General features: G+C 46.2%; 1 protein-coding gene across 1 annotated transcript in view; it reads right to left on the bottom strand.

Moving 5' to 3' along the window:
* Window positions 1-24312, bottom strand: part of LOC142574707 (uncharacterized) — a 182176-nt gene that overhangs the window by 34793 nt on the left and 123071 nt on the right. Inside the window, exons 13-17 of the mRNA XM_075683735.1 lie at window positions 20455-20526; window positions 17892-18010; window positions 16935-16996; window positions 11644-11701; window positions 8101-8168 (exon numbers count right to left, since the gene is read on the bottom strand). Of these exons, the coding sequence (XP_075539850.1) occupies window positions 8101-8168; window positions 11644-11701; window positions 16935-16996; window positions 17892-18010; window positions 20455-20526 (379 nt within the window). The remainder of the gene's footprint in view (window positions 1-8100; window positions 8169-11643; window positions 11702-16934; window positions 16997-17891; window positions 18011-20454; window positions 20527-24312) is intronic.

Here is a 24312-nt window from a genome sequence, read left to right as displayed (position 1 = left end):
GCGCACAAACTTGTTGCAAGAAACGTGACACATATGCTGTTTACTTAATATTTTTGAGGTTGTCCTTCAAAAAAGGCTGATGCAACTTTTGACAGTAAAATAATACCTGTGTAATGCCGCGATCACATCAAAACGAGGTGAATATATACGGCAGTGTCATCACCAACCGAAGGTGCAGTAGTCGTCAAGGTACAAATTGTGGGCACGAAATGAAAGAATGATAAAAAGCACGTGGCAGAAAACAATATTACATCTGCAGACACACATTTTGCAAATGCCAAAAGGCAACGCCGAGGTCGCAGTATTGTTGACGGCCGCGGCTGCCGGTATTTAAAGTGGGCAAAATTCAAAATAAGAAAAGCGCTCGGTAATCGTGTAATTGCATTTAAGTGCACGAACCCCTGATAATCAAAATTAATTTGAAGTCCCTCCCAACGTCTAATGATCAGATCGTTGTTTAATTCATTAATTCGTGGTTGAATTAATTCAAGCTGAGGAGAAGCCTGCTCGAAGTGACTGTGTTGTTACCAACAAGTCCATGCACTGAGCATCCAAATGTTAAGAAAATATTCTTGGGGAGTTTTGTCTTATTGCGGCTCAGCATTTGTACTTGTTGTATTAGAGAGATGTTATGAGGGAGATGAAATTTGGAAGTAAAACCGCCGCAGTTGTAAACTTGAACTGGTATATTCTCATGTTTATAATAAGTACACAAACTTGACGTTTGCTTTGACAATGCTATTGAGTTTGTGTGAATGGTCTCCTGCGGCTTCAGAAAGCGTGAATATGTTGGTGAACCGCCGTGAACTACATTTCGACTTTCGGGTTGTCTTCCTTAGCTTTTACTCATGTGACAGCTATATCAAGAGTGCAAGTTTTCCGGGATATATGCAGGTCACTTGAGACCTATAGCATACTTCCTGTCCTTGAGCTTGTATATTCGAAGAGGCTGACAAACAGAGCAGGGGAAATCAAAACACGTATTCAAAAGGTAAAATTCGCTAATTAAGTTCTAATATAATCATTTTTCGGCGCATATGGCAATTTACGAATTGTCGCCGGTGCGATTGCAAAACGTATCCACTTGTAATGAATCTCCTGGATGACACCAGTTTCGAGGTATTTGCTGAAGTGTAGGACAAAATACGTGGGCGTTCCAGTTACTTTTGTGACCCAATGCATAAAAGAGAATTTGGTTAAGTACGAGGAACAACAGTGCATTTTTACGGCGAGTTTCATGACGAACTATTCAATCAGGTCACTTTGGAAATTCGCTCGAATGGGTGCGCCTTGCAATCTCACCAGCTAGAATTCGTAAAGTGCAATATGTGCCGTCAACCAATTAGTAATTTAAATATTCATTTTCAATTTGTTGAATGTGTGTTTTGATTTGTTGTGCAAGTATTGTCCGCGTATGTGAGTAATGCATCTCAGTGAGTAGAATTATGTTATCTGCGACAGGCAGTTTGTAAAAATTCCTGTAGACATAGAAATGCTCACGTCGTGTATTCTGGCAATAAACATTCACTTTCTTTTAGCGAGATGTGTTACTATAATTCTCGTTCTCAAAGTGATGTGCTCATTATGGGTTCTTGCATGCCGAAATAAGGCAGATATGTATTTTCAGCAATATATTGAGGTAGTATAATTACAGTGCTTTTTCCTTTTTACATAATAAAAAGGATACGTTCTCTCACTTTACGAGCCAAAACCACGATTGGACTATTATGCGTAGTGAAGGGCTTCGAAATAATTTTGACCATCTGGGGATTCTTAACGCCCGCCTAAATCTAGTGCCACAAGCATTTTTTGCATTTTTCCTCGTTCGAAATTCGGAAGACACAGCCGTGACCAAAACCACGACCTCGAGCTTGCCTGTCGACACTCGCATGATGTGTCTTTGCTAATATAAGTCTGTTTCCGACCACGTGCTTTTAATCATTCTGACCTTTCACATGCGCGATTTGCATCTCGATGAGTACAGTACTTTCAGCTATCGGTAACGCTGCAGTATTTATTCACGTTTTGTCCTATTTTCACGGCATGACGCAGCTATGCTTTTAAGGTCCAGAGTTCCGTCAGTCTTTTTGAATGACAACCTCTACAAGCTTTATTGCACCTCACACGCGTCAACTTTATGTTTGAAACAAATTTGTTAGCGTAAGCGAAACCACGGCAAAAACGAGTTGTTATCTGCTGGGATCGGAACTCATTCTAGTAGTGCTTTACTGTAAGCGTTCTGTTTCCATTTCTAAGGTGAGGTGTGAACATTTATATGCACGTAATCGTACAAACTGCGAAAATTACTGTATTTTTTTTCGTTGTCCGCGAGCACAGAACCTAAATTCCCGCTATCGGTGATAGCGCGCTTTTATGTGTTCCGATACAATATGGCGACGCATCCATACGTATCGCCACCCTGTACGGAGAAGCGTGGCATCTAGGCACCCTGTGCGATATTAGTGTTCCTGTATATGCTCCCGCAGGGAGCAGAGTTGCGCATACCTTTTCCGGCGCCGCTCGCACCGCTATTGGCCGAGCGCGAAAAATGACGTCAAATTATCCGCGCCACTGCGAAGCCAACTTTACGGGCGCATCGCCAACTCATGCGAATTTGTCGTTTCCGTCAGTGCCATCGCCATTGCAATCAGCGGACCGTCGATCGTGCTTTGAGAGGAGCAGCTGCGGGTTTCAGGTACGGTATTCGACTATGTGAAGTCAAGGACCTTGGTGAAGTGATACGAAACACATCGTACTGGCACTTGTATTCCAGTATGACGGGGTGCGGCGCACCACACTGCACAAACCGCACGGAAGTCAGCCATAGGAGTAAATGCTTCAGCCAAGCAAACTAGCTGGAGACACACTGATACTATAGTCAGAGTGTTGTTGCTAACAAGTCTGGGCTTCTTGAGTTTGAATGCATCCTTCAGAGTTTAAAATTGAAATGAATAATATGTACCTGTCTCGTGAACTGCAATTTCTGAAGAGCTAGGAGATCGTTGCAGAAAGCACACAAGGGAACAAGGATAAAACGGGTGCTAAGTTGGCATATGCATATTTAGCTCTCGAGCTGTGATAATTGTAATATATTCCTTCTCCGTGTGAAGTTTCGAGAACCGTAAAATTGATTCTAGTCAATTTATTGTCTTGAAGTACACAGGCTTATTTATTTTGTTAACTAATTGCTGCCATAGAAGCTAAGCCGCAACTGTATGTGTGCTAGCTTGTGAGCATCATGTATCGGCCAGTGGAACAAAAACTTGTTCATTTAAACACGCTAGAAATCTACGTTGTGCTTTCGTGAATGCTGTTTCCTGTGGGCGGGAGTGGAGTGAATGCACTGTTCAATGACGTAAAATTTCCTTGCCTCTGATGCGATAGGTCACAAAGCTTTGTAACCTGGCTTTTTGGCCAAAAGCTGCTTCAGTGATTTCATTGATTTGATACAGTGTCTTCAACTACTGGCTTTTTTCCGAGTGGTAAGAGATCAAGAAAAATGTGTTGTCAGATTACAGTCTGCACTGTGTGAATAATTACTCTGCAAGTTTGCCATCTTGATGTGATTAGTGCAATAAAAATAACCTACTCTTAATAGCTTGTTGCCTTTCCAGTTTCTTTGAATTCTGCCCCCAAGGTTCCAAGAACCAGCACACTTGGCCTGCTGCCAGCAGCCGTTCATGCATTCCCTTGTATGAAATAAATTTGATCTAGAAGCTCTTGCATCTTGAATCTTTTTCTACTTGCAGATTTGCTGCTACTATATAGCTGATTAGTCTGCGGTATGAATGAATCGTAAAAGCAAGCTCTGCTTAAAATGTGCGCGTGTGAACATTTGAAATGCGCTTAAATCTGTGTCTGCACCGCATGTATCGAAAACGTGCAGCTGTTGTGAACGATGGTTAGTGATAAATGACGCTCTGTTAACGGTCACTGACATAACTGCAGGCACGATAGCTCTCTTGGCGGCGGTCATTAATCGGCTGGTTTCGGCAGCCAAAATGCGCTAAGTGTCCACCTTACGTGTGTGAAGTTTTAAACACTCTTTAAAACATTTCTTGCTTTCTGACAGTGATAAGACAACTTCATATGCATGCTGAAAATCATTGCACCGCTTTTTGTGGCAACGTACTGCGCGTTTGCGAGCGAACTTTGGAGCTGTTCGAGCCACGGGAGTATTTTATTTTGGGGAATGGAAGGCGGTCATACCCCCTATTTGTACGTTCATGTGTGTGTTTGTATATGCGTGTTTACATAGGTACATACAAAGTTTCGGTTGGTTGGAAGCCCACCCCCTACGACTGCACGAATGACTCGTTCGAGCGTAGCCTGTATTAAGAAGTGCCCTTTGCTAAGCGCCTGCGAACAATTGGCGCTTGTAGCTCGCGACCACTAGAGAAGAAGGCGGAACACCGCGCGGCATTTGTCTCCTGCGCGCACGAGGAGTGGCTTCGCTGCAGAGCTGGATCACGACGGCGGACCTATGCGCAACTCTGCTTCCTGCGGGAGCATATACAGGAACACTATGCGATATGTTTGAGTGGCGCCCTCTGGCCTGTGACGTCATGGGAAGACTTCGCTGCTGCGCCGCGCATGTGCTCGCTAGGTGACGGCAACTTGAAGCTGTCAGCCGATGTGCTCTGCTCCGAGTATTTGAAATGTGAGCCGTCAGCTACGCAGAACAGTATGTAGGGTACGTTTCAGGACACTACTCCCTGCGAAATCGTTTGCAGTCACAGCCATCGCCATGCTTAGGGTGTATTGCTCCCGGCATCGTCTGCAAGTCATCGGTGTGTGCACGTGCATGTATGGCGGTGGTTTCTCGTCATTGCAGTTCCCTTGTCGTGGCACGCTTATAATGATTTGTCTTCTCCTTTATGACAATGAATTGGAGTAGTTTGCCACCTACTGTGTCTGCGCTGTAATACTGTCCTCCGCTGGGCAGCGCGTTGTTACGTCTCAACACCACAACAGGCCAAAGCCCCACCATTACCTGAGAGCATGAACTAAGGATGAATGCGGGGGGGGGGGGGGGGGGTTATCCAATGCTACCGAAAAACGACGGCGACCTTGGATTCGCACGTTGATATCCTGCCGCTTATTCTATACTATCGGGTTTCGGAGGCGGGTTTACTGCAGAGTGCTGCGAGCACGGGCGTTGTATTGCAACGGATTCGAATTGTGATTCGCTGCAGGATAGTCTTCAGTTTCCCTATACGACTCGCCTAGGGAAGACGATGATATTAAAAGCGGATACTTTTCGAGCAGTGGGACCGACGTGTCCTGATGCTAACTCGGACGTTTAACTTGCTCCTGCATGGAGTGGGCTTCCGTTACTGGACCCGTGTAACTGAGCCAATAAACCCCTTTTCCTTCATTCCTACAACTTGACGTAGCAGTTGATGAGCGTGGTGGATTCCTTGCCCTAATGCCACCCTAGGCCCCAACAGCGTGCTCAGCGTTCGTTCACCGGCTCCATTGGCGGCAGGAATTCCCATTTTGTTTCTGCCCAGCACGTTCAGCACATCATGAAAGACGTTTGATGCAATTCTCAGTAAACTACGTGATCGCTGTTGCGTGTTAATGAATGCACTGCTTTAGCACCATTGAAGCAAAATGCGGTCTGGAACGTTTCATACACTGGCGGGCATGAGTAGTGGGCAAGACAATGTCGTCTTGTGCTGCTCTGCTGACCTTGGCAAGAAATTTGATTTAAGCGTAATTACTTTCCCTGTGACACAGCTCGTGGCTGCATCTTAGTCGGCTCGGCTTAACCCTTTCTTTCTTTGCTTCTGTCATAGTTCGCGAACGCATTGCACGGGCGAGGTTTGTCACTCGATGGTAATTGGCGCTATCGCGTAACAAAAACAAGAAGCAACGTTTGCTTGGACCCCGCTACCAAAATAGGTTTTTCTGTAAACGCCTCATAAATGATTAGAACACAAACAGGAAAACCGAAGCACAGGTTTGCTGGTACTTGACCTAACAAGCAGCTGGAGCACTGAACACACACTGAACACGCACGAAGGCACAACAGAATGCTCACTGCCTTTCTGGCGTTTTCTTTCTGTTATAACATATTCTTATAACGCTGATAAAGTGATGTTTTCAGAGTCATTTCCGGTACCCTGAAAGCGTGTTGAACAGAAATAGTCCTAAGCTAACGTAAAATAAACTTAAGAGATAAACCGCTTGCCAGTAAAATTATGATATTTTTCTTGTGTAGAAATAGTTTGGCATATGCAACACCATGTGACTATAATCATGTGCGAAATATAAAATTTGTGTTCAACTGCAATGCCGCTTAGTCGATACGAACTTTTGCGAATGAGCCCGGGGATCGTGCTTCATTTCCAAATGTGCGGAGACTCATTTACTCTCTCAGCGCGATGTTTTATCACGAAGTCACGAGTCACATTTACATTTTTTTAGATTACATTTCTTGGCCACGATGGCTGTGGGAACATGAAAAGAAATTTCTTTACATTAAAAAATTAGATTCTGGGGTTCCACGCGCCATACCCATGATATGACAAGGAGCTGTACCGTATAGCAGTTAACTGTGGAATAATTTAGCCACCTGGGTCTCTTTAACGGGCCTATGACTCCTACTATACACGAGCGTCTTTGCATTTCACCCCCATTGAAATGCGGCTATAGGGTTGAACCAGCTACGACGAATTTGGCAGATACCGCAACACCACATCCACTGGGCTAACACATCGGGTGGTTACATAATAGAAAGTGAGGTGCAGTTAGAACTCAAGTGAGAGCTTGCGCGGACAGGGAACGCGCGGAAAAGAAAAACATTTCACCAAAGGGACTGTACTGTTCTCGCATTACCACGTTCCCAGTCTTAAGTGTCGCTGCCGGATTTTTTATTGTTTTACGCGGTAGCAGGCTCGAGTACGCACGACACAAAACTAAAACACCACCGGCGCACTACAGTTCCTAACTACATCACCTCTTAAGCAAGTTCAAGACGTACCATATATGCCGTGTGGCTTAAGGATATACATACAGGTGGGCAGGAAGTTACATCCCGGATATTGGAGGTGACGGCAGAGTGATATCACGCAGCGCTTACGCGCCCCAAATTAAGCCTGGTGCAGCGGTCGCAGATCCCACAAAGACCCTGTTCGCCGAAAGCTGTGTGTGCCGCTAAAGAAAGACAACCTTTTTGCCGCCCTCATTTCGCCTGCGACACAGGGAAAACAAAGCATATACGTATAGGGCAATGGAGGAAACAAAATCTTCAAAAACCTACCTGGCGAAAGTTTCTCCAAGCTCGGAGCTATTGCATTTCGTTGACGGTTGCTGAAGTAATTGGGAGGCGCACGAGGCCGAAATAATTTGCATACAAATCTCAGCCTAGCATTGCAGAATGTATCAAATTGGTTTGTTTCGAAACGTCTACTTTTAGTTGAGAGACGCGTTCTTACTTTCATGGGCACTTTAACATTGAAAAGCTTCCTTATTAGAAAAAAAAAAGAAACATCACGCCAAGTATTAGTTCTGGCTTCCGTGCGGATACCTGAATGACTGCTGGCATTTTCCTCACGGTGACGCAGCGTTAGGAGTCAGAGCCGCGTAATGTTGCCTTTGCATGAAAAAATTCCGAAAGAAGCCAAATGAGGATAACTGCATACGTTAGTGCAGTCAGCATTGAAGCGATGAAGGAATACGCCGTACTGCCACCGCCGAAACGCGCAATGCGTGAGGCGTTTACTGCAGTCCCGCGCCTCTCTCGCGTTCCCCTCTGGTCAAAATGCGTCACCGAACGCCGCCGCCGAAAATTGAGCGCTTGTCCCAAGCCGGCGTCCATGGGGTTAACTGAAGAGCCGCATAGGCCCAGTGTCGCTTAGCCAGTAGCCAAAGTTCGACCAACGACTGGTTTCAAATCTGGTTCCGTCATCATAGAAACCCTATGCTCGATCCATTATACCATGGCGTATAACATGTTACCCAATTTGGCGTAAAAGAGGTTATATACGCACGAACACAGACAGACAAACATACAGCAAATTGGGTGTAGTTGCCCCCCCCCCAAAAAAAAGCTACTCGCACTATAAAAGAGTGCACATATAAGAAAGTACTCACCTCTGGCAAGTGTCATCTTGAACACTTCCCCAATTAGCTTGAAGTACATGCCTGGAGCATTGTGGTGGCTGCAAAAAAGAAATATAAGAAACAGCCATGTATCTGCAAATACTAATTGTTCTGAGCAGTGCGCTATAACCGCGTAAGGACTGCTAGCTACTTTGCTTGCAATATATTGACAGGATGAATCATGAATGTTTTGAAAAATTGCCTGAAGCGCTTTAGTACGCATGTCTTGGAAGCTTGCAAGAACCTTTTGATAGGTTTACCTACGCTTCAATACCGCGGGGGGCCTCGACCACAAGGCATAGTTTATTTATTTCTACGTTCTAAAGTGCCAAAAGAAACACTCAGGACCCTGTGTCAGATCTATTTCTGCACTTCATCAGCAATAGAAAGAAAGAAACCGCATTATATAAACCACAACTATTCGGATATCTAAAGTGGACAAAGTTGGACTATTGCAAGCACATTAACGAAACCGCATTTATGTAAACTACAACTATTGAGATATCTAAATTGGACAAAGTTGGACTATTGCAAACGCATTGTAATATACCACGAACTTATTACTTCCACTTTTTTCAATGTTATCGTAATTACATTAACAACTTCACTTACACTGTGAAATTGTGTATAAAATTTGTTTTGACACTCTAGCAGATACCGTTTACGAAAGTGCAATAACCATCGGTTGTTAGCACAGAGCTAAGTATTTGCAAAGTTGGTGCCTAAATTTCAAATGTGTTAGCATTTCTATGCTTATCCCAACGATAAAAACCCGCCATGGTGGCTTAGGGGCTGTGCTGTTGCGCTGCTAAGCACGAGGTCCGGGGATAAAATCCCGTCCCCGGCGGCCGCATATTGATGGGGTGAAATGCAAGAAGGCCCGTGTACCGTGCATTGGAGAACGTTAAAGATGCCCTGGCGGTTAAAATTATTCCTGAGTCCTCCTCTACGGCGTGCCTCATAAATCGTGGTTTCGGCACGTAAAACTCAGGAATGCCATGCAAATCCAACGAGAAAGACCGCCCATCCGTCATGTAAGACGATCGCTTTCAAAATAGAGCCCGCAGCAGCGAGCGACTCTGCCTTTGTGCTGCCTGTCGCTTCAACTCGAAAGAAGCGGCGAGAACACATTCGCGAAGCTCTCAGCACACGCCGCACTCTGCCCCTTTCCAAGATTGCTTCCAAGATATGGGCCTACGCGTCTCTTTTCAAACCGAAGCGGCGAAAACACAGCGCGTGGAGCTATCAGCAGTCGGCGCCTCATTACGCATCGCAGATCGCTTTCGAAATACGGTCCGAGCGGCCAGTCGCCGCCAAAATATGTTTGATAGCGGTTCATAATGGTTCGACGGTCATGGACAAGGCGCTAAAAAGCTGTAATGGCATACAATGATCGGAACATCAAAAGCGCCGCTGGCGCGGCCATTTGCAGTATACTTTGCTTGCCTTATCAAGGCATCTTGCGACGCCGTGCGCACCGGTTCATGTCGCCGTAGCGTTGTCATTTGTACTGGCCAGATCAAGTTACATAACATTGATAATGGCACAGCTGCGTGGAGTGAACAAGTGGCAGAATGCTTATGCGCACTTGGGCAACTCCCAGAGGAGTTTCTGCGTGAATCTTTTCTCTCACTTTTGGCCTTTCGGGAATTTTTCTTAAAAAAACTAAGTGCCCTTTTACTCTGTGAGGAAGGATAACCGGTGAAGCTCTGTGTGTGGACCCCTTAACGGCTAACTGCACCTCCGCGACGGGTTGTCCATATATTGCACTGTTTTCGGAATCAGCACACGTATGGAGAGTGGTTAACACCTGCTTCACGTACGCCACGGGTCGGCACGTTAGTGCACTATCTTCGGGATTGGTCCCCCTTAACGCCTGCTTCACCTCCGCTGCGGGTCGGCGCGGTATCGCGCTATCTTCGGGATCGGTCCCACGTATGAGGAGTGCTTCACACCTGCTTCACCTCCGCTGAGGGTCGACCCGTTATTGCACTATCTACGGGATGGGTCCCACGTATGGGTAGTGCTTAACGCCTGCTTTACCGCCGCTGCGGGTCGACCCGTTATTCCACTATCTTCGGGATCGGTCCCACGTATACGGAGGGCTTAACGCCTGCTTCATCTCGGCTGCGGTCGACTCGTTATTCCACTATCTTCGGAATCGGTCCCATGTATGGGGAGGGCTTAACCCCTGCTTCCCCTCCGCTGTGGATCCGCGAGGGATTGCACTATCTTCGGGATCAGTCCCACGTATGAGGAGTGCTTAACGCCTGCTTGACCTCCGCTGCGTGTCGACCCGTTATTAGACTATCTTCGGGATTGGCCCCACGTATGGGGAGTGCTTAACGCCTGCTTCACCTCCGCTGCTGGTAGGCGCGGTATTGCACTGTCTTCGGGATCGGTCCCATAATGCTTAAGGCCTGCTTCACCTCCGCTGCGGGTCGGCCCGTTATTCCGCCAGCTTCGGGATCGGTCCAACGTATGGGGAGTGCTTAACGCCTGCTTCACCTCCGCTGAGGGTCGACCCATTATTGCATTATCTACGGTATCGGTCCCACGTATGGGGAGGGTTTAATGCTTACTTCACCTCCGTTCTGGGTCGGCCCGGTATTGCACTATCTTCGGGATCGGTCCCACGCATGAGGAGTGCGTATTCCCTGCTTCAACTCCACCGCGGACGGTCCAGATATTGTCTTATCTTCGGGATCGGCCCACGTATGAAAAAATTGTTGGTCTACGCGTGGACGCGATTCGGCAGATCCTAAGCATATACAGCTCGCTGGAAAAATTGAGAAGTTAACAGAATTTTGTTTGCCAGAATCGCCTACTTCCTCAAGTCCAGCAAATTTCATTGAAATCGGTGCAGCGGTCGCCTGAAAAGTTTTACGAGTATTTAAATAGGAGAATCGGACTTGGCCACAATATGAAGCTTCCTCCTAAGTGCGGCTCAGTATGGCGCCAGTTTCGAGGTATTATTTCCCGAACTTTGTGCAGAAATGCACTGGCGTTCTAGCAACTTTTGGGCTTCGAAGCATAAATGACATTTTGTTGAGAAAGTAACTAGTTTTCTCCGCATTTCTCCGCACGAACTTATCTCGAAACTATAGTGCCATCTTGAGAATTCGTTCCAAGTGGATCCGCCTTGCGAACTGCATGGCTAGAATTTGTTAATTGCAACATAGACCATGAGGTAATTAGGTAAAATAATTGATGGATGGTTCCTAATTAGTCGATTAAGCATTAACATTTTTTTGTGCGAGCAACTAATGTCCCTCTCTTCAAGTAGACCAACTCATGAACTAGCATTGTGGTATCTGCTTAAACACCCGCTATGTAATCAATTGATCGACGAAAAGTCCTGTCTTTGTCAGAGTCGCTGACTAGTCCATTTGTTGAAACGCTGGCTCTACCCTGAGACGTCCATTGTTCGGCCGGAGCTGAATATGTTCCGGTGCATCTTTGTGTTGTTTCAATGATATTGAGCTCCATATGCGGAACACCATACCATTTACAGTAAGGGTAAATGAGACTTACAAGATACCCGGGACGTAGGGATGGAAGTTTGGTGGCATTGTGAATCCGTAGGGGACGTCTGAAAGTAAACGGAAGGCCAAATTGAGAGTACACAACACACCACAGCCCTTCAAAATCTAGAAGGCACTGTTGCAACAGCGCCTTCTATTAGCTTTCAAATTTTACTACAGCTGTTCCGTTTGGCATTAAAACGCATGCGGAACACAGACATACCGGCAGACAAATACGTGCTCCACCGCAGCACAACAACGAAGAGTGATAATGTGTGCAGACCACGCACTTATTCAACCAGCTCTCCATTGGCCGCGGTTCGAACTGAGAAATTGAGAGATCGATAGCAAAAACCAGGTAACGTGCGCTGTCACCCGTGTGCATTATTTATTTTTAGGGAACACTGAGTAATAAATAAAAGTTTCAGCTCAATTAAAAAACTACCCTTCTGCAATTATAAGGTCACTCGGGCGATTTTTGGATCTCCACTGATCTCAATAGAATTTTCAACATACGTTCTTTTTCGCACACTGATTATCTGTGCCAGGCGATATGGCTGGAAGTGGTGTAGTTTTCCTAAAAACGAATTTTAAGATTTGCTTGCGTCTTCTCGACTATGCCCACGAATGTATGACTTTTTACTGGCCGCCCTGTGTTTGTCACACCAGAAACTACACCACCATTTCGCCCTGAAACGACGAAGCTGGCTCCTGTTTCCACGAGACGACGGCCGGCACACACCGTTTTGACAGACCTGGCAACCGGTGTTTCTCTTCATCTTGCCGCCGCACAACGCGTAGAGCTTGGGCACATCAACTGCCTCGTGGGGATGCGGCGGGTCAAAATCAAACGGTGATCAATCGCCGCTGTCTATTTCAAAAGAGCTGGGAAAACTTCCGCGTCGTCAGCTGACACTATGAGCTTCACTTCCATGGCGTTAGCGCCACGTGTACTCCGTGTTTAGCACGCGTCCTGCGTCAGCGTGTTTACATTATGGTAGTGTAAGATCTGACGTCATCGACTCATCGTGACGTCACAAAAAGCAGCTACTCGTTTTGCTTTCGGTACTTCGTTTATTGGTTATTTATAAGTATTGTTGAGTCTCTAAGCAAGCAGCCACCTTAGCGGCGAAAAGACTATAATAATAATATTTGGGGTTTTACGTGCCAAAACCACTTTCTGATTATGAGGCACGCCGTAGTGGAGGACTCTGGAAATTTTGACCACCTGGGGTTCTTTAACGTGCACCTAAATCTAAGCACACGGGTGTTTTCGCATTTCGCCCCGATAAGCGGCGAAAAGACAATGCCATTTGAAAATGAAAATATCATAGTTTGATAAAAAAAAACGCCGGAGTTGCCAGAACATACAGAAGCGCTGAACATACAATGCGCGCTAACGATCGTGTTTCCAAAGAATTACATCGCCACGCGCTGCGGTAAGAGCTGAAATCTCTATCGAACGCCCTTTTCCCCCTTCCCTCGCGGCGACTGCGCTCCAAGTCGGACGGTGACGTACTCATGTCCCTGCGCCTACGTACTCGTGTCCGCAGTGTGAAGTTGCTCGTTGTGAAATCTGACTTTGAGAATTATTCAAGGCAATGTCTATTTGTGTTATCTGTTGCTCGAATTGACGAATTGAACTTTACAGACGTAATAAAACGCACAAACGGAATGTCTGCGTGTTTTTTTTTTGTTTTACTTCGCATAGCAGCAAGAGAGATGTGCTTCTACTTCGTGTGCTTCTTCCCACGGCCGGGCAGTCACGTGCGCAGGTGCCGAAGCTATGCCATTTTCTCCCGTATTCCAGCGCCGTGATCATGCTCTGTGGTCCGCTTGTTCTGCCTCAGTATTTGTGTGGCACTGAATTCTACCGCTAGTAATGTGTCATTGTGCACAGCGCGCAAAATCGTGCGCTGCGCAAAACAGGACAGTCACATCAGCTCGCGCGCAACGCCGTCAGCAAAAGCGCGCAGCACCGAGGAAAAAAAAGAAGGAGAAAGGAGAAAAAAACGAAGGCGACGCCCGTGACACATGCGTCACGCGATCCTCTAGGTCCGCTACAGGAGAACGGAGGTAAGGAATTTCGCTTGCAGAGGCTAGATGGGCCGAGTGGAGAGAGTGTAGTGCTTGGCAGTGGAGCTCGCCTCATGAAATCATGGGTTCGCGGTACTGAGATATGTCTACCTCGGCTAATAATGAACCTATTTGAATTTTTTTGCAACAGAACACTACCTAGATGACACGTGACAACTTCCACTGCATAACCGAAATTGGCTATAGGGCCTGGTGAGGGGCCCTTGAATGTTGCAAACTCTCAAGTGGACAAAGTCGGGATGGCGGAGGGAAGTTACAAGTGGGAGGAGAAAGGCGGCCGAAGCAGGCCTGTGCGCTACGCGTTATGACGTCATGCGACTTGGATGAAAATTTCTATTGCCAATCCCGGTGTGACGACAGCGTTGACGTCCAAATCACCGCGGCTATCTCGGGCGCATGCGCATTAGCTCGATGGCAGTCGGGCAAAGCAATATGACGTTATGGATCGAAGTGCACAAACCTTGTGCTGTCTAGGAGGCGTTGGCTGAAGACGAACGACCCTGTCAGTGCCAGAGCTGCCAGTCTGTTCGTGCGACAAAGTTCAGGAATCATTTTTTTCTAAATGTCGCGTTTACAAGAACGGTGTAATATAGCTACCTGGCTAACTCGGTTATCTATACCGATAAAAGTACTGTGAAAAGTTAGGGCCTAAACAGAACTAGACCCTGGACAAAAACGAAACTGCCTTTATGTCAATGCAATAGCTGGCAAGAAATAGAACTGTGGAAAAGAGCTTTCAGGCATTACAGAAAGCAAATGCGGCCTATTTATTGTCATTGAGTAGAAAAAAAAAGGAAAAGTCAGTATATTTAATCATCCGATTGAGTCAAGTAAAGACGCGGGACAATAACTCGGAAAGTTGGAACTGCCCCGCAAAATTCTAGCCGATTGGCAACCTTAACTACCGTACCAAAATATGAAATCAAGAAAATGTACTACACAACGAAAGGAGGCTTCGTAAGCCAGGAAAGATGCAGAATTCAATGACGGACGGCAACGCCAACCATGGCGTTACCCATTTCGATGGACGTTTACTGAGCGACAGCAGCTCAACATGGGACGAAAAATTGTTGGATCCGTGAGATCACATGACGTAACGACGCTGATGTTTCAGCATTAAATGACAATGAAGGCCAGAAAAGTGTTAGCTTTGATTTTAATTTCCTGCTTTGCAAATCAAACTTTTTCTGCGCAATTAGTTTTAACCAAGTTTCGTAGGAATACTGACTGTGTTTCTGTTCAGTATCTCTTTTGCAAATGAAGCATCCGTAAGCCACGCATAGGCACCTAAAGTTTCGTGTTTACGTGCAAAACCCATGATCCGAGCGCGAATCCCGCTGCAGTGTGAGAATCCGGAATAACTTTTATCCCTTGGTGATCTTGAATGTGCACCTAAATTTAGGTACACGAGAGTTTTTAAATGCGCAAGCATTTCAATGCTTTTCGAAAGAGATTAATCGTCCGCCCTTCCGTCCGTCCTGTACGACGACCGTTGTCTCAAGATAGCGGCCGCCGCAGCGAGTGAATTCACCTTCGTGCTGCATCTCGCTGCAACGCCAGCGAAGCCGCGAGGGCACAGCTCTCAGGCAGCTCTCATCACACCCCGCTGTCTGCCCATCTCGCGGATCGCTTTCAAGGTACAGTACCGCACGTCTCTCTTCAACCCTAAGCGCCGAGGACACAGCATGCGAAGCTATCAGCAGTTGGCACTCTGTCGGCACTGCTAATGGCTTTCAAGATACGCTCCGCGCGGCGGTGCCATACCAAGCCGACGCCGGAGTACGTTTGGTCACGGTCCACAATGGTTCGACGCGGATGGATAAGGCGCGCTAAAAAGCGATAACGGCGTATAATGATCGGAACGTCATCAGCGCAGCTGGCGCCGCCACCCGCCGTAGTTTGCTTGCGTTATCGAAGCACTTTGCGCTGCCGTCCGCACCAATTCGCGTCGCCGCAGCGCTCTTGTTTGTACTGGCCGGATAAAATTTGATAACATTGATAATGAAGCCGGGCTACGTGGAGATGAGCAAGTCGCACAATGCTTACGCACACTTAGGCAACTCCCAGAGGAGTTCCTGCGTAAATACTTCGCATTTCGCCATGATGAAAAATGCGGCCGCCACGTGGTAGATTGAACCCGAAAACCCGAGCTCAACCGCGCATTGCACACGTAATATCCTGTGGTTCCCGCGGCGCCCACGGCGAGGCAGCGACAGCGAGAACAAAACAGAGCACAGGCTACACGAGAGCTTCTTTGTCATGTTTGACCTGCGCTTTTCGCACGTGTGAGTTGCTGGAGAGAAATCGGGGAACTCATTCTTGGAACCTCTTACAATTTGCATTTGACAGAGGACAACGCGGTTTGTTCGCCCCGGTTAACCATCTCTTACACTCCCATCGCTCAATACGGAGTCTGTAACGGCAAAGTGACCATTTTTTGTCGTCAGTGGTCGGCGCGTGTCACTGGGGCGCACGTGACATAAGGTTTGCCATTTCAAGGTGAACCTCCGGCGCTCCATTTTGTCAGCGTAACTGCTGCCAATGATAGGGTCGTCGGCGACGCCCCCGTCAGCGACATTTACGTGCTTGGAAACAGAACTAAAAGGTGCAAAGTGTGGCGCAAATCTAGTTATAGAGAAGGTCAATCAAAGACGCGAGTTGAACCGAGGACGTCGCAATCATGAGTGCAGTGTTTTCGAGCGGCGCCAGGAAACCATGAACGTCGAACGAGTCGATTAGCGAGTATTTACCCGCCGTCGCGCAATGCACGATGGGTAGGGAGCGGAGCAAAACGCGGCTTCCTCCCTAGTAACAAAGAAAAGGCAGATTTCGAGGTCGAAAGGTCCCCAGATTTCCCTCTCACAACTCACCTATGCGATACAATAAAGAAGCTCCCTTGCGGATCTCTTCCGGCACTCCTTCATTAAAACACCGCGTCGTATTCGAGTGCCGTGGTATTCTGTTCGAACAAATACTTTTCATTCCTTCGACCACCAATGAGGAATGTCAGTGAAAGAATTTATATAAGTATGCTATAATAACACCTTCCGGAAATAAAATTTTGGCTATTATATCTGTTCTAAATGCAACTTCACAGGGTCTTTTTGATCGCTGTTCTAAAGGGCAACTATGATTACGCGTGCACTCAAAGAATTAGCGTGCACTCAAAGAATTAGCGAAAGTGATAGGAAGTATTTCTCATACACGTTTTGTCGGAAATGAAGTCGTAGTAAGGTTCAGAGCCCAGGACTGGAAAAGCAAACATCCTGGAAAGACAATCAAGGAAATACGTTCGCTAGGTTGGTCTCAGCGTGCACACAAAGCAAGCGCATCCTAATAAAAAATTCGACGGTGTACTTTAATGGGACGTCCTCATTAATTTTGTTACAAAATAAAAACTGCAGCACACACAGATCTTACAAAATTAAAAATGTATGTGGTCTAACACAAATACCAGGTGCTATAGTATAACAACCGGAAACGAGGAAAAAGACTCATTATCTCCGATATTGACAACATTCGATGGAAGCTGCTTCCAGTCATGCCCCATTAAAAACAGATACCGAAGGCAGTCTGTCATGAACAGCTGTTAGTGTATATCAACTATGCTTGTTTCGTGTAACCCGCAATGCTGCTTCGTTTGGTCATCGGCATTATTATTTTTTAACTCATGGATGTCTATTATTCGCTGACTTTTTTTTTGCTGCCTTTTGTCGGTCAGGAGAAGATTTACTTTCTGATATATTGAAGACATTCAGTAGTTGCTCCGGTGACAAGAGTGAATAACAGCGCATGCTGTTGAACCTGTTCCTGTCTTGCGAGAAGTGTCTCGGGCTGAAGACATATACTATAGAAGGGAAACCAGTTATCCACGTAAAAATGAATGCGTAAGCCTCAACCAGAGCGATCGCTTCGGTGATAACGGTTGCCCGTGGCAAAACTCATGCATAACGTGAGCAGCAAATATGTTGCGAAATATCTTTCTTTGGTTTCCGAAGGCTAGCTCACACGCTTTCCCTCCGATGCAGATGGCAATCGTCAGTGGCCAGAAGAAGAACACACGAAAGTGGGGCATTGCATCCACGTGCATTCCACTGCGACGCGATGCAGCACGCTGGTTATGCGTGCTGTTCTTACGAAGTTGCATCAGGAATGACTTACTCCTTCTTTTTGTGTTCCCTCAGGTTGCAGGCGTACAGTTCGCCGAGCTTCGACAAGTGCGCTAAGAAGCCTCCTTCCAAGCCGTCGTTCCAGTCTTCCAATGTGTTGCCGCCACAGCTCTGCGTGAAACGAGACAAAGCGAGTCGGCGCGCGCCACTAGTTGTCTCCTGTTTACTTGATGATCAATTGTCTGTACAATGAAGGCCACTAAATATGTACGCTGTAGCATACCATGCGAAGAAAGCCAGACTCGTTATAAAATATATACTTAAGCTTCTTGAAGAGACTTGTCTGTAGGACATTTGAAACAAAATGGACGTGAATGCAATGGGTTTAAAGTTAGGAGTCCTCGAAATTTGGCTAGTGAGGTTGACCATGGAAAAAGATGGAAAATAGCCGAAGTCATACATTTGTGCAAATCAGGTCATAAACACCTTCTCGCTAACTACAGGCTGATATCTCTCACCCCCCAATCATAAAATATGTTAGAGAACATTATTCACCGACATATAATCGAATTTTTTAACCATATATATGACATTCTGACATCTGCCCAGCATAGCTTCTGTCATGGTTATAGCACTGTAGCACCATTAGTCGATTTCGTTCATGATACCGCTTCTAACCTAGACATAGGTAATCAAATAGATGCCATCTTTATTGACTTCTGTAAAGCTTTGACTCTGTGATTTATTCTAAACTACTAGTAAATTAAAAGCCACATTCAATTAACCTTGTTTTGTTTCTTCGATGGGCAGTTTTCTTCAATGTCGAACACAATTTGTTCCATTTAACTCCGTAGAATCCACTCTTGCCGACGTTACGTCAGGCGTTCCTCAAGGATCAATATTAGGCCCTTTATTTTTTCTAATATATAATAAAAGTTTGTAGTACAGCAACTAAAATCAGCCTTTATGCAAGTGAGTGTGTTATACTAATCTATTAACTCCATTGATGACCATCACCGTCTTCGCCAATCCCTTATGTCGTTTCGCGCTTGGTGGAAAATGTGGCAAATGAACATCAATTGTTGTAAAACAGTCGTTATGCCATTCCCCAATAGACAGAGCCCCCTCTCGTTCGATTATTCCCTGGATGACATCCAACCTAAAAGAGTGAACCAATATAGATACTTAGGACTCATTCTAACAGAACATCTTTTTTGGTCTAAACGTATCGAATACGTGAACGGTAAATCCCTAAAAATTTCGATTATTTTCGCCGACCTTTAGGTAAGAACACCCGCGATACGAAATTGCTATTCTATGAAACGTTAATTCGCCCTGTTCTGAATACGCATCTGTCGCGTGGCTCCCCTACAAACAATGTGGAATAAGCTCGCTCAATAACGTTCAACGAAAATGTATCCTTTTCATTTACCAAAATTCCAGCCGCTGTTTCTCACCTACAATGGCTCAGCAATCTTTGCACATAGAGCAGTTATTTTAACCTCATCACATTGAGGCCTTTGAACTTCTATATGCAATTAATAACTACACCTCTGGTCTTTGTGACTGTAACTGCCACAAGTTTACTAACGCAAGTTGTACTCGTAGCTCCCACGCCTTGAATGTAACACCTATTTATGCTCGTATCGCCACATTAAAATAGTTCTTTTCTTTTTCCACGTTCAACAGAGCTTTTGAATTCTCTACCCGGAAACATTCGCTCGCTATCAAGCAATTTTATAGCTACCACTGGTAAGCAATTCGCTAACATGCAAAGCACTTCTTTTTGATTATTCATCGTTTTGCGTATGTGTGTGTTTTTAATGAATAATATCCTCACTCCTGCGATAGCGCTATATTGGGCTGCTGTATAAATAAATAAATAAATAAATAAATAAATAAATGAATAAATAAATAAATAAATAAATAAATAAATAAATAAATAAATAAAAGAGTGATAATGGAGATTTGTATATAGGTGCTGTAGTCGCCATTCAACAATGTGCCACATTCAATGATTACTGGGTTACCGAGCTAACAACATGTCACGCACGACCGCAACGGCCGCTTCCGACCACATGTAGCCCGTTCAGGCAGCGTCGTCGCCGGGGTCTGTGTCTGCCTTCACTTCGTGCTACGACCCTCCACGCTGGGAGTGCGGAAGGTCATCTGGGTCATAGGAAGTGTGCAGGGTCACTTGTCGCGCTAAAGTGCGCAGGCCGTGTTGCTTTCACCTCATTTACGTCCTCACCTGTGTTAACCTCCTAATTTCTAATGACGACTATGCTGTTTACGAGCTTCGTCCGCGGACGGTTAAATGTTCCACCTGAGTCAGTTGTATTGAACATTATATAGTTGGGGACTTGTCTGTAGGAAATTCGAAACGAGATAGACGAGTTGGGCCTTTGGCGGAGCCACGATGTGGCGGAACCAGGTGAAACCAGGCGACATGCTCTGACATGAATTTCCCCAGCAGTACTTCATGCTCATAGCCGTCGAAGGTGCACACACCGACGTCACATTACTGCAGAAGATGTAGGGCCGCGGTTGCCCAGCGCAGGCGAGAACACAGGCGCGTGAAATAAAGTAAACAAAGAAAGACTGGCTATGCTTACGAAGTAAGCCTTCACATCCTCGTCTGTCTTGTTCGTGAAGAAGAACTCCAGCGCTGTTAAGTTGCCACCCCACTGTAACAAAGGAATAAATAAGAGGTCGAAGGTGCGGAAAAGGTAAACAACACCATGTTTATCGATAGGATAGTTCAACCAGCACACGTACGCTCTCGTTTACCAGGAGTTTCGCACGAGACTCGCTTGCGTACGCGTGCCTCCAATTCTCGGTAGACAGATTTTCAACCTATTTCTCGCAAACGCCTTAAAATCTTGCATAGCGCACGTTAGGCTCAACTGCAGAGTATGGATAATCAAGCACGAATCGTTCATCAACATTTTATTTGTCCGCGAGCACGTAGGCTGCCACCAGTCAATAGGAAAATGCATTCTGGAAATAAATAAATGTAAGTGTTTTCTGCGTACTTTATATGAACTACAGCTGCTCGTGCAATCTGCGCCATATGCAAACGCTTTCTTTCAACTCATCCTTCCTGCACTCGCGCACAACATTCGGAAAATGTTGCGGGAAAACGGCGAGGGCGGAGGTAGCACACTATTACGAGTGCGCGCAAGTAGTCCCCTATAGCTCGAAGTCACTTTTGAAGCCCTCTTTCTCGAAGCGGCGCGGTATATATGTGCCTTAGCAGAGCGCGAGTAGGCGCACACGACGAACGAGAATATTTAAAAAAAAGTTATGTTATATCGTGAGGCGTTGCGTGCCAAAATCATCATATGATTATGAGGCATGCCATAGTGCTCCGGATTAGATTTCGGTTACCTCGGCTTCTTTTAACGCGCACCCAATGTGCGGCACACGGCCGTCCTCTTTTTTTCACCTCCATCGAAATGCGGCCGTAGCGGTGGGGGTGTCCTCTATATCTTTCGATAATTTACCGAAACTAACACAGGGGTTGCCATTCACGCAAAAGGACATTTAAAAACTGCTCGTTAGATCACATGCGCGACAAACTTGACGCTGGACATGTGGCGAAGGCAGCCGGACGACGGAAATCACCATCTACGAACGGAAAGGTTTATGAAGTCGGACCCATGTGCCTAGCGGCGAAACACGGCTAAATGCTGCGTGATATTGAACAGAAAATATATACAGGCAGTCTACGTCATAAGTAGCTCGAATATAGAACTAAATATCCGGGCTCACTAGTTGATGCCAGCTGCTTTATTACATTTATGAGACTTCACCAAGGCACGCCAAGAACAGTGTCAGCAATGAGCTATCCTCTACAGCAACGGATTGCTTTCAAAATGGATTCTTAAGTGCGTAAGCATTTAGATTATGGGGTTTTACATGCCAAAACCCCTTTCTGATGATGAGGCACGCCGTAGTGGAGGACTCCGGAGATTTCGACCACCTGGGGTTCTTTAAGGTGCACCTAAATCTAAGTACACGGGTGTTTTCGCATTTCACCCCCATCGAAATGCGGCCGCCGTGGCCGGGATTCGATCCCGCGACCTCGTGCTCAGTAGCCTAACACCATAGCCACTGAGCAACCACGGTGGGTGGGTAAGCATTTATATGCCTACCATGCGAAAAAGTTGTCCGTCACGCAAGACGATGAATACCTCATATCCCTGTAAACAATGGCTGGAGCCCACGTAAGGCCGAGGCTGCAAGCGCTCAGCAAAGCGAAGCGAACGGTGCAGACATTCATTGAAATCATATGTACAACGCACAGGACAGCGTACGTTTCAATAAAGAACAAGCTCAAAACACGCATATCAACCATAATTAAGCACAGCATAACCCCCTCGGCAAATGTAACGGTGCTTTTACAACAGCTTCGCTAAACTAACCTTAATTCACCTTGACACCAAGGTCGTGGGTTTGACTCCCACCAAAAGCCGAGGGTTTGGGTGCCTTAGCTCTATCTTAATTAACGGTGGCTACTTCACCTTAATATCACTGATCATGGGCTGCAGTGGCGTAATGAGCTTCATCTTGATTAAACCTGCCTAATCATGTTCACTATTGACCATGATAAGCGAACGTTCGATAAGGTAGATAACGACGGATTAGGGCTTAGAAGGGTTCATACTGGTCGGATTAAGTTCCATAACATTGACAATCACACCGGGCTGCGTGGAGATGAGCAAGCGGCACAATGTTTTTAGCTGATGCTAGACTCTTAAATTATGGCGCACATCTAGAGCCGCTCACGTTACGGCTTTGAGAAAAATAGCTGTCGGCTTCGTATACGAGTTTTGAGTCAATAGCAAGAAATAATTAATGTTAAGGTAAATTTTAGCCAAATAACAACAAAGGCGTTTTCAGTGAACGAAATAAGGCACTTGGTGTCATCAACAGGAGCATCTGTTTTCGGATCCACAAATATACACCCTTATCAAAATGCAGGAGGGACACCATGGTGTTGCGCATTTCTTCTGATTTAAATCCAACACCATCAGCCGAATTCACCAATACGCTCTTAAGCTATAATTGTTTGTGGGAGAGCAATTTTGTGATTTCCTCATGATAAATAGACGGCGTTAGTTTTTTTTTTTTTTCTCAAAGCAATTTATGCCACATTACGCAAAAATCCGCCGGCGTAGTCGGCGTGACTGAAAGATGGCACCAAAAGGGTCGAAGGCTCACTGAGTAAAGCAGATCACAAGATGGTCGGATTGACGTCAGAGTTTTGAGGGAGGTTCCTGTAAACAAATGAGACGCTTTTCAAAATCAAATTCGCTTAATTTGGTCAGGGTGGGAATCGAACCCGGGCCTCCGGGGGCTCGACACAAGCACGCCTCCCCGACGGCATGGCACCTCTACGGTTCACATTGACTAAGGGTGTGCCGGTTGCGTGTGTCGTCGCAGACGTGACGGCGCAGCCAGTGGGGCGGAGGTGGCGCCACGTCATGCGTGTATGGCATGAAAGGCGCTACTGACCACTTGACCGGCGCTGAGCCGTCCTTCGAGTAATGAGCTCCTCGCGGGCAAGCGAACGCGTTGAGACGATTGGCACGTGTTCATTTGGCCTTAGCGAGGCGGCGTTAGTACGCAGGCGAGAGCTGACGCGCAGAAGGAACGGACCGAAAAAAAAAAACATTTCAGCAAAAGGACTGTAATGCTTTCGCATTCCCAAACGTATACACTCTTTAGTGTTTCTGCAGAAATTTCTTTTTTTTTCTGACTTCGAACACTTCTTTTAACTAGCCCTCACACGTCACTGGAAATCAAGTTGCTATACAAATTTCTGCTAAGGCGGACATAATTTGCAGCTCAACGAAATCAATCCATCAGCTAGACAAACTACTCACAATGATTAACTGCCTAAAACATTACGGCATGAGTCTCAATTGGAAAGTCGAAGGTAGCCGCCATAAAAGTCTAGTTGCGCGTTTCTGCATTTCCAGACGGCCACGCAAACCCAAACACCCCTGGCACCAAATTATTCGTTCAATTCACCTGATTGCGCACGCGGCACTTGCGAAACTCGCTTCCCAGTGCAGCCCTCCAGTGACGTAATAGAAAAGCGTTAAAAAAGAAATGAAGCTTGGCTACCGGGCTCGTTAATATGGCATCACGCCCGCATCACCCCCCGCTGGTGATGCCATGTCGCATCACATCGGGAGCTGCGCAAGGCAACAATGGGCTTTCGCTCGGGGCGAGAGCTAAGCGCATCGGTGTAGCTTCATGTTGCCTTATGCGCCCATCTATACGTCACAAGAAGGGTTGGGCGGCAAGCCGCGTGGCGCTGCGACGCGTGGTTAAAGTCGGGTAAATTGAAAGTGTAGAACGACGAGACTTGCTTCGGTTGGCATGGCCGTTTCTAAATGTAAGGACGCGTAACTTCTTCGACGATTCCCTTCAACATGCAAGTATAAACGTGTGCCGCAAAG

This window comes from Dermacentor variabilis, chromosome 3 (assembly GCF_050947875.1).
Source record: "Dermacentor variabilis isolate Ectoservices chromosome 3, ASM5094787v1, whole genome shotgun sequence".
Lineage (NCBI taxonomy): Eukaryota > Metazoa > Arthropoda > Arachnida > Ixodida > Ixodidae > Dermacentor > Dermacentor variabilis.
Note: the sequence above shows the minus strand (reverse complement) of the source record. Positions and strands in the feature narration are given on the sequence as shown.